At 36.6% G+C, this 12,053-nt stretch overlaps 1 protein-coding gene across 1 annotated transcript; it reads left to right on the top strand.

Moving 5' to 3' along the window:
- The first annotated feature begins 7,412 nt into the window (after positions 1 to 7,412).
- Positions 7,413 to 10,066, top strand: LOC126971586 (leucine-rich repeat-containing protein 24). The gene has a single exon (XM_050817905.1). The coding sequence runs from the start codon at positions 7,612 to 7,614 to the stop codon at positions 9,550 to 9,552; it is 1,941 nt and encodes a 646-aa protein (XP_050673862.1). The 5' UTR covers positions 7,413 to 7,611; the 3' UTR covers positions 9,553 to 10,066.
- The last annotated feature ends 1,987 nt before the right edge of the window (positions 10,067 to 12,053 follow it).

Genomic DNA, 12,053 nt, shown 5'->3' with positions numbered 1-12,053 from the left:
ACAAAAATCGTCGGTAGTATTGTAACACACAGCTGAACGTAACTCAAATTACCATGAGCATACTTGTATAAGGTGAAATGTAATTTGTGTGCAAACATCTTGTATGAGTGGAGAGATCCTAGTTACACTAGGAGCTACAGCCTCTGGCCCTGCCAAGTAAAAGAAAACCAGTGAGTCCTAAAAACAATATATCAATATTCAATAAAAGATCCCCGAAATTTAAAACTCCACGTATTCAGCCCACTGTACGCAGTAGCACCTCACACACACCTCTCGCCCACATAACTGGTAACACCAGAGTCAACTCATTCGCACTTGCATGACATGATCCTTATAATATTGATACTTACATATAGGATTAATCATCACACATTTTTTTTTATATGAGAGAGGGCAAACGGACAAGAGGCTCACGGGATGGGGAGAGGTGAGGCAACCGCCCATGGACATCCGCAACAACAGGCGTGTCAAGAAATGCGTTGCCGGCCTTTAAGGTGGGAGTATGCTTTTTTCTTGAAGGTCCCTAAGTCGTATCTGTTCGGGAAGACCGCTGCCGGTAGTTGATTCCACAAAGTGACTGTGCGAGGCAAGAAATTACGGACAAAACGCGCGGTCGTGGAATGCCAGACGTCTACGTGATGCGGATGGTACTTTGATTACACATTGATGATTAATTTTGGAGGCACGATATGGATATATTTACCAGTGGAAGGCTCCTTTGCACAGGATGCTGGCTAGATTATGGGTACCACAACGGCGCCTATATTTGCCGTGAAGCAGTAATGTGTAAACATCACGGTGTTTCGTGCGCCGTAACTAGTGAATTTACTGGGCATATGAGACTTGACATCTTATGTCTCAAGGTGACGAGCGCAGTTGTAGTGCCGCTCAGAATTTTTGGGTTTTTAATAATACTGTGAGGCACTGCATTGTAATGGTCAAGGCGTATCAATTACCATCAGCTGAACGTCCTGCTCATCTCGTCCCTTATTTTCATAAAAAAAATACTTATTGAACGGCAAAATGTCCCACCATCCTTTAAAGAGTGCATCCTTAGAAAATATATGCCTCAGAACTAGGGGCGCACACGACGCGACATTCTCAGGTATGAGAACCCCAATGGGTCCCTTTTTTAATTCAATTGCAGGACACTAATTCATTAAACATCCTGGGGGCTGTCGTTTCTTTCCCAGGAAGTGGTATCATAAAGAAATAAATACATTTATTTTGTAGTAAATTTACTGCACAAATGTTTTTTAAACAATTCATTTGAATTTTGCAATACATTTACATTTTCTGCAATCATTTTGTAAAAGCATACATATCGCCCAACTTAGTAACTCAACTTAACCAAGTACTAGGTACCTAGGATACCCTTATGTTCGTTTCTGGTAGCACCAGATTAGATTTTCACATTTTCTATTATATTATGTGCCTACGTACATATATTAATAGCAACAGGTGACCTGTACGCTCCTATTCCATAAAAAAAAATCATCAGGCTTAAATAAAGCGCTTTGAATTGTCACTTTAAATATTTCTTTTAAATTACTGAATCTACCATATGTTAGGAAAAAGTAGAGCTCGTGAGAAGAACATAGAAGAAACTCATCGGCTACTCTTTTAAATCAATGAGGGTATTTTAAATATCAAATATTTCTTAAAAAAGTTAAAAATAATAAACGATGAAAATGTAAATCTGTTAAAAAAAAATAGAAGAGTGGCAACCCAGTTTCTTGCTACTTCTTCTCATTACCTCAACCCTTTACGAAGTAGCAGTAGATTTCGTAAAAAAATTTTTTTTTGACATTCATAAGTGTCATTTCCGTGACTTGATTTTGATTTGATTTGTATAAATATAAATTATCGTATATTAGATGCACCTTTACATATTGAATTCATTGTTTGAATGCTTGTGCTTGTAGAGATTCGTCTAGAACATGATGGTCGTGATTCATGTCATAATTAACATAAATTAGCATCAAAAAAATTCAATTATTTTTTAATTATAACAGGTCGACCTGGCCCCACAAGCAGCACCCGTTAACGAGTTGACACATGGATCAGCCATCGTTCCTTTCGCACATTTTTGAGGGAAGGACGACCCGGCACACGACACCGCTGCAATAAAGCCGTAACCCCTTATTATTCATAATGGTCCGCTAACTTTAAACAGCCGCTAAGGAGTGTTTTTTCTCATTCTGACTTAGGTTAATAGAAGAAGACAGAGTGCGAACTAGCAATGCTATAAGTTAGCAGACTATTATGGGGGTACTCTATAAAAATTATGTTGAAATGATATTATGGTGTATAGATAATATATACTATAATAGTGTGTATATAAACCATATCTGATTCAGACTTACTGTTACACGTAAGAGACAGTCATCTGGCGTATAGTCACGAGGTTTGTTCAAGCCTCAAGGTGCGTAGACAGCTGACTAATAAGGTGAGGACATCTGGTGAGCCAGAGGGGAAGCGTGCCAGGTCACGTGCCATTCCATCGCTCGATATTTTTTGCGAAACATATAACGAACTTAACGCGTTTATAACACAAATGTGGGCTAATTTGTTTTACTCGACCTTAACATTATTAAGAAAGTTACAGCCATTTTTGTTATTGCTACCGTTTAGATGCATATTAGGCATTTATTTTCTCAAAATTGATTCCTTTAGAATTCTTTTTGACGTCATTTCTTATATACTAAATACTACAACCGCTTCGGAAACAAATGGCGCTCTGAGAGAGAAGACGCGGCGCAAGAAACTCTCCCAGCATTCTTTTTTTGCGTTCTTTTCAATAAAAATATACAATATTGTACAGTCATTTCGATCGCTATAAAATAATCACAATCTAGTCCAAGGCTATCCGATCATTTAGATATTCAGCTGTGGAGTAATAGGATTTACGACACAGCCATTTTTTTAATAAAACATTTAAATTTATTTATAGATAATGCCTGAACAGTGGCTGGGACTTTATTATAAAAGTGTATACATTTACCCTTAAAGCTATTATGTATTTTATGTATATATACTAGTCCCTCTCACAATAGTATATTATTGTATGACATCTTGTTTACAAGTAAACTTTTCGCACTCAATGCACGCACGTAATATTAAAATGGACAATAGGCTCCTTTTCAACCGCAACAGCGAGCGCCATGATACTACTTTTCCCGTATGAGTAATACAAAATATTTACCCCCTTCTTCATAATAGTCAGCTAACTTAAAGCATTGCTAATTCTCACTCTGTCTTCTTCTATTGACCTAAGTCAGAATGAGAAAAAACACTCCTAAGCGGCTGTGTAAAGTTAGCGGATTAGCCGCATGATCTTTTGTGTTCCTTTCATTCACGCAGTTTTCAAGGTCCTTTTGTTAGGGTAAACTGTGGATCGTCCTTGCACGGTGTGTCCACGTTGATACCACATGGGTACCTTCAGATAAAGTTCGTTCTTTTCACAGGATTATGGATACATGAGCGCCTTTTTCTGTCGTCAACCAGTACGGAATAAACACTATGTGTGTTTCAGTTTAAAGGGTGCCATAGCTAGTGAAATTAGTAGCTGAAGGGATAGCTTTTTACCAGTGGAAGGCTCCTTTCCACCGGATGCCGGCTAGATTATGTTAACCACAACGGCGGCTATTTCTGCCGTGAAGCAGTAATGTGTAAACTTTACTATATTTCGGTCTGAAGGGCGCCGTAGTATAATTATTGGGCAAATGAGACTTAGCATCGTATGTCTCGAGGTAACGACCGCAATTGTAGTGCCGCTCAATATTATTGTGTTTTTCAAGAATCTTGAGAGGCAATGCATTGTAATGACCAAGGCGTATCAATTACCATCAGCTGAACGTCCTGTTTGTCTCGTCCCGTATTTTCATGATTTGGGGTTCAATCAAATAGTGATCGGCACTGCGTTGTAATGAACAAGGCGTATCACTCACCATCATGTAAAAGTCTTACTCGTCTATTTTTCATATATAAAAACATAAAAGGCTGACAACACACGTGTGATTCTTATGATCACCGCCGCCCACATTCTTTTGCAATACCAGAGGAATCACAGGAGTGGGCCTTTAAAGTTTTTTTTAATATAAATAAGGGACGAGACGATTAATTGATGCGCCTTGCCCATTACAATGTAGTGCCGCTCAGGATTCTTGAAAAACACAAAAAATGCGCTTGTCACCTTGAGACGTAAGATGTTAAATCTCATTTTCCCAGTAATTTCACTACCTACGGCACCCTTCAGATCGAAACACAGTGATGCTTACACATTACTGCTTCACGGCAGAAATAGGCGCCGTTGTGGTACCCATAATCTAGCCGGCATCCTGTGCAAAGGAGCCTCCCACTGGTAGGTTATATCACATAAATTTATTATACGCGAGCGAAGCATAACTAGAATTATTAAAAGTAAAATTGCTGACTCTCTAAGGTCACGGTCAATTCAGCTTTTGTTCAGGTTTGTTTTGTGTTCACCTTTATCAGGAAACTAGTATTTAACCCACGGTTTTGTTCCGGCTTCAAAGGCCATAGAAAAGCTCAGAGCACAAAACGAATTCTTTCTTTTAATTCCATTATATATAACATACATATTACTTAAGTTAAACACCACTTCAGCAATGTGTATGAAATCAATTTGAATTTATTTTGACAAAACAAAAATTTTACATAATACACGTGATTTTACATAATTTTTGAATTTTTAAGGGAGTCTCGTATATATATAGAGAAATGACGTAGTTGTTTGCTCTGGTGCCATATATATTTGTAGATTTAGATAATTTAAATGACATGTTTGTTCATGTAAATTGTGAATTTCATTTTATCAAAGACATTTATAACCTTGCAATGTTTAAATAGTGCGAGGTTCGTATTTTCTTTGTGTTTATAAAAATAATTTGGAACGATATAGTTTTAAGAATTATTTTTTGTAATTTGTATATATCCTGTAAATATGACTTGTACGTCCTTCCGTAACTGCATAGTCCGTAATTAATGATGGAATCCGCCAGAGCCGTGTCTAATAATCTTAGGGCTCTATAAGGTAACTTATATTTTAAGTATGCAAGTTTACAAAGCACCAATCTTAATTTAGCTTATACATGGTTTTTATGAGGTTTATGAGAGCTGTATGATGTTATGTTTGACGAATCATGCTTTGAAATAGGACTCAAAACTTAATTCTGAAAGAATTGGTTATGTGATGCTGATTGAGACAGTAATGTTATTATTGGGTTGCATGCAGGTTGTTTTTAAATTAGCAGGGACTCCAATATCTTGGGAAAGCAGAGAAAAAAGTCGTTGCACGCTCCAGTACAGAGGCAGAGTATATTATAAGGATTTCAGAAAGTTTTAGAAGCTTGCCTTACAAATCAATTTCCTTACAAAACTTGCAATTTGAAATTAATGACAATTTATTTACTATTATTCTGTACAATTACAACCAAAGGCCAAATAACTATAACTTAATCCTATTTTCCATAACAAATCAAAGCATATAGATTTATCATACTAAATATTAATTATTTGTCTGTTCGTCCAACTTTCATTTTACCATCTAATCTGTAACGCGGTTATTAGAAATTGACAAGAATATTACTGATAGATTATAATGTACTTTGTGAAATGTAGCTTAATAATGTTACTCGTAGTACCTGGTACTTATGGCTATTTTTATTTCAGGCAATTAAGTAAGATTTCACCCAAAAATAATAAAACCAATGTATTTCTTAACAAAATTCGATGGTTAGATCTAACTGCCAAGTAATCGAATATCATATTAGATATATCAACCTACATATACAAACAGATAAACACACACACAAAGATTATATAAATATTAATATAAATATAAATAAAGCCTCCAACATGAGCGTTATGCGTATAGGTATATAATATTATAATACTCTTTGATTATTTTGATTACCTACTACTATATAAATTCAACTTAAATTCAATAGTAATATATATCCTAATGTGGGCGCAACGACTATAATTTATTGAAAAATAAATCAACCCAACGGGCCATAACAGATATCCACTGATCATTACAAAATCAAAGTCAAAAGTCAAAGTTCTTTGCCAGAAACATTCACAAGTAAAGTTGTTACAAATTTAAGAGTAGGCACCTGTTTCATCTTGACAGACATGCATATATGACGACCTGTATAGCCGAGTGGTTAGCGATCCTCCCTACTAAGCTAGAGGTCCCGGGTTCGAATCCCGGTAGGTGCAAGCATTTATATGATGAATATGGATGTTTGTTTCCGAGTCATGGATGTTTAAATGTATGTTTATATGAAATTATGTATGTTTAAGTAAGTATATTGTATTAAATATATCATTGTCTTGTAACCCATAACACAGGCTATATATTATGCTTAACTTGGGGCAAGATAATTTGTGTAAAAAGTGTGTCAATATTATATTATATATTTAAGTGGTCTCGTTTTATAATATAATAACCTAACTCAATCAATAATTACTGCTACATTTAATTTGACCAACGTAAAGCTTATACCTTAAAGATACCTATATATAATACAAGAATTGAAATGTTAAGAGATAATGTAGAAAAAGTAACCAAAAAAAAAAAAAAAATATTATTGGTAAAAATAGTATAGATGCCAGTTACCACTTCGTTTGATAATAACCGTTTATTGAGTAAAAACAATAGTTTGTTAATAGTATTAATAAAACTATTTAACGCTATCTCCTCTCTTATTTCTTCTGGTAATTTATTAAATATTTTTACACATAGAATGAAGTTTTTTTTGGTACAGAGTGATTCTAATCTCCTATTATATATTTACAAATACAATTATAAAGATGAAGCAGATATAGAATACATTTATGAATTACAGTTTACATATACAGACTATGGTACAATGGGGCGCTCACATCAATGAATAAAAGTTGTCCCCTACGGTACCAAGAAATTGTCAGTACTATTGGAACAGTGCGATTTCTTTTAAGGTAAATAATTGTGAATGAAACTTAGTTTTATGTGTCCATTGTGCCACATCCTGTGCCGTGTGTCCCTTATCCATTATTTATAATTAGTTCTCTACCTGAAGATCAAAACTGACGTTATCCCAACAAAAAACGCATGCGGCATAACAATTAACAATTGACAGTGCGTTTGAACGAAGCTAGCTGTATTGAAATTGTCGCTCTCATCGGCGACCGACAGCTCACGAACTCAGGTATTTATGAATGAACGTGAGGGTTCTGCCGAATGGGATTGTCGGCGGTCGTAGCCAGGTAGAAATTACACTTTAGGAATTCCTTCAACACTCTGAGTATGGCTACTCAACTCGGTGGCCGAGGATAAGCCGCAGCGCGGGGCGTGGGGTATTCTCGTCACGCATGCGTTCAGCGCTTCTTACTTTAGACGATACCTCCCTCTCAGTCAGTCCCAAACCGCCGCGGGCGTACGCTGTGTCGTCATGCGGCGCTCGTCAACTTTCTCGAGTAGTGATGTGATACGGTTTTATACGATATTTGTTAGTATCGAATAGATACACACGGACATTACGAATGGTGTGGATGTGATTTGTGAATTTTATAGTAGATAATGGTTTAAAGTGGATACTCAAAATGAAGTGGCTAATAGTGCTGGTGACTGTGATGGTATCGAGGGCAATTGATGGTGGTTTCGCACCCCCAGGATCGTGCCCTGCCGTGTGTGTATGTAAATGGAAGGGTGGCAAACAAACAGTTGAGTGCGTTGATCGAGCACTTATTACGGTGCCCGAACCCGTGGACCCCGCCACTCAAGTACTCGATCTCTCCGGGAACAATTTACAAATACTCCCCCAGGAGGCATTTGCGAAAACGGGGCTTGTTAATTTACAAAGAGTTTATTTACGTAGTTGTAATATAGGCCAAATAAATGACCGTGCTTTTAAGGGTCTTACAAATTTAGTCGAGTTAGATCTCTCCAACAATTTGCTCACGCAAATACCGTCGAATAGTTTCAAGGACTCTCCATTCCTTAGAGATTTAACATTGTCGAGTAATCCAATTTTGAAAATACATTCCGACGCTCTCGCAAACCTCGGCAGCGTAGTCAAGCTTGATCTATCGCGATGTGAAATCAGAGATATAGCCGCGGACGTGTTCAGAAATTTGCACTCGCTGGAATCCCTAAAGCTTAATGGAAACAATCTCCGTGAATTACCGTTAAGCTCATTAGAAAAGTTGGAAAAGTTGCGGGTTATTGATTTATCGGAAAACCCATGGATATGTGACTGTCGCTTGCGTGATCTTAAAATGTGGCTATCAAGTCATAAGCTCTTTTCGAGTCCTAGTTGTTCCTCACCACCAAGATTAGCTGATAAAGCTTTTTCAGAGTTAACGCTTGAGGAGTTTGCGTGTAAACCAGAAATATTACCCGTGAGCAGACACGTAGAGGCTACAGTTGGGGAAAATACTACAATAATATGCCTGACAGAGGCCGTTCCCAGCGCAAATGTACATTGGTATTGGAATGGAAGGCTTTTACAAAATGGAAGCAATTTAAATTCACATCAAAAAATATTTCTTTATGATGTTGGGGAAATGAGAAAGAAGTCTTATTTGGTTTTAACGAACACACAAGAATCGGATTCTACAGAGTTTTATTGTGTAGCGGACAATAAAGCTGGCAATGCGGAGGCGAATTTCACAGTACATGTCACTCAGATGGCGGCTGGAATGGCATCATTAGGGAGCGCACAGATTGCTAGTCTGGGGGCGGCGTTATTCTTAGTCGTAATTGTCATATCGTTGGGGTTGCTTATAACATTCGTTCGATTTCGGCCTGCACCAATTTCTGAAAGTAAAACCCCAAATACACTGGACCGTGTTGTGTCTGGGAATGAAGTTCATCCCACTGTGACTGATAGACCACATGTGGCAGTTTTAGCCAATAGACAAGATGCGCATAACTATGGTGACGGAAAATGCAATTCGATCGTTAAACCTCCTCGATTGAACGATATTGCTTACACTACAAACAATTACGATGGACGAGGAAGTGTGGTATCAGCAGGAGGTACAGTCGCAGTATCTCCAACTATCTCAGGAGGCATTGATCCAGATCTAATTAACGACACGAGGCCAGAGAGTGCTGCGCGACCTGGAAGTGGTGAATACGCAAGAGAAGCATCAGATTCATTATACCCATCAGGTCTGTGGGATCAAATTAAAATGAACCAGGCTAATAATCTAGCGCGTGCTGTTAGCTCAGCGATCCCTTCATTTTACAATGACCGGACGCCTATTATAGAAAATAGTAGTGTAAATGGTTCTCAGGAAGAATTGGGGTATACGAGTAGAACGTTTCCGAGGTCTCATGCACTGAGTACGGTGCCTATTGCAACTGGAGATGCACCTTATCCTCCCGATTATGGTTTGCCCGTGGGATCGGCGCGCACCTTGCGCGTGTGGCAGCGCGCCCCTCCTGTGCTTCCACCTGTGTCAGCTCTGAAGAGGGCTCTCACTATAACAAGACCTTGTGAAGACAACTTTCATGATGGCTGTGCGACTGACGTATAAAAGTAAAAGTGAACTATATAATATATTTTGTAAGAAGTGTAAATATGTACGTAATTGTTCTTGGTTACATAGATTTTGTATTATATTATTTATTTAGTTAATTAGACGAATGCTAAATTGGATCCGGTGGGCCGGGTCCACGACTGACTAGTTGAGAAACGTAAGTGTAAATTATTTCGTGATACGCGATACGAACGATATGTTAATATAATAATCGCCAAATTATTACTGTAACTATATACTTATTGAGTATTATTATGATAAACTGAATGTTGAACTAGATGTTATATTAAAAGCATAATTAATGTTGTGGTAAGAACTTCACAATAATGAAGTATCCAAAGATGTTTCCCTAAATGTTACAAAAATATTAACTAAAGATAATAGATATAATGTAAGTCACGATGAATGTTAATTGGTGTAAGTTAATGTATAACAATATTTTGTGTTGAGAAAAATAAACATTTTAGATATAAAATTTGGAAAAGAATAAACAGGCGATTTGAAAACATAACTGGTATTTAATCATTTATAAAACCTCATTATAAATAATACTTAAGATCGTAATATAATGAAATGTTAATGTTGGGAATAGCTATTACGTGGTCGGGGAGGCGTATCTAAAAAGACATTGACACCGGAAATATAGTCGTAGAGACGTAGATAAGACGTCCGCTGTATCTAGAATGCAGGCAACATAAACGGGTTGTCAATGTTTTTAATGTTTTAGTTAGTGTAGTGTTAAAACGATTTATTCAAACAGGAAGTCCTCGAGCATGATGGGAATTTATTTTACAACTTCAACTTTTTTAGGTGATATTTGAAAGTACGGCATATGTCTGAGAAAAATTAAAGTTGATGTCACTTTTATACCCCTAAAATAATGCATTAAAAAGTGTTTTACTATAAGAGAGTTTTTTTTAATGAAAATAAGGCACGAGACTAGAAGGCCGTTCTGCTGATGGTAATTAATACGCCCTGCCCATTACAATGCAGTGCCGCTCAGGATTCTTGAAAAACTTACAAATTCTGAGCGGCACTACAATTGCGCTTGTCACCTTGAGACATAAGATGTTAAGTCTCATTTGCCCAGTAATTGCACTAGCTACGGTGCCCTTCAGACCGAAACACAGTAAAGTTTACACATTACTGCTTCACAGCAGAAATAGGCGGCGTTGTTGTACCCATAAACTAGTCGGCATGCTTTGCAAAGGAGCCTCCTGGTAAACAGTTGAGTTCGATTTAATTTTTGTATCAATTCTTAAATGTTGAAATATTTTAAAATATTGCACAATATTGTAACCTCAATGAGCAATATACGATCATTGATGAGAGGTCTTTGCCAGATATCTAGTAGCACATTATGTAATTTGACTTGAGCAGAATAAAAAACCTTATGCCACATGTTCAAAATATTACCACTGCTTTAGATGAATGGACATTCCCTCTTTGTAACATGGGAACAACCTTACAGGTTCGCAACATTCTTGTGTTTCAAATAAAAAATGTTTGTAAATATATTTATTTATGTATTTTAACTATGTTAAAACATTACCAATAGCTTTAGATGATTTCAAGAAACGATCACAGGTTTTTTTAATTCTGTTCCGCTGCCTAATAAGTTTAAATTTTATTTAAATTCAGTGTTTTGATAATAATATTATGATTAAAATTAATAATATTTATCCAATACTTTAATAAAATGCCTTTTGTATTCAAATTGTACATTTTACAAAAACCGAAAGCCGTATTTTAACATCCGAGACACCAGAGAAACCGGTTATCGTTATTTCATTTCCGCTCAATTTAGTTTTTTATTAGAACCGATCCCTAAACGGGTTCAATAGCGTCGGATTTGAAGCTTGAAGTTGGTGGTCAAATAAAGAGAAATCTCACTAAATAGCGGATGCGGCCTTTTTGCGTACAAAACTATAAATGGATTTTATAATGCCGGGGTCGGGCTTAAAGTGGGCACTGAATGAAATAAAGCCGAGCTTTAAATTTTATTTTAAAAACACATTGCTTAAAGGTGTTGTATTATTTTCGGGACTTAAGATTTTAAAATATCAGAGTATTTTTTATCTAATATATATTATAATTCTCGTGTCACGGTGTACGTAATTGAACACTTCCGAAACGGCTCGACCGATTTTCGTGAATCTTAGCGTGCATATCGGCTAGGGTGGAGAATCGGACAACATCTATTTTTCATCCCCCTAAATGTTAAGGGTGGTCACCCCAAAAGCTTTTATTTTTTTTTATTTTTTTTATTATGATTCAGCATTAAAAAATGCATACAACTTCAAATTTTCACCCATCTATGATGAACACTTACTTTTGTATCGCGATTTTAATATAATTCTAATCCATCCACAGACACGCAATAGAGTTGCAATATGGCAATGGATATATTTGGTAGGTCTTAGAATCGGTCGTCATCTATTTTTATACCCTAAAAATTTTAATTTTTTTAATTTTTTATTACTTTATATGGCAATACA

Source organism: Leptidea sinapis, chromosome 24 (genome assembly GCF_905404315.1).
Source record: "Leptidea sinapis chromosome 24, ilLepSina1.1, whole genome shotgun sequence".
Taxonomy (NCBI): Eukaryota; Metazoa; Arthropoda; class Insecta; order Lepidoptera; family Pieridae; genus Leptidea; species Leptidea sinapis.
This window is presented reverse-complemented; position numbering and strand designations above follow the sequence as displayed.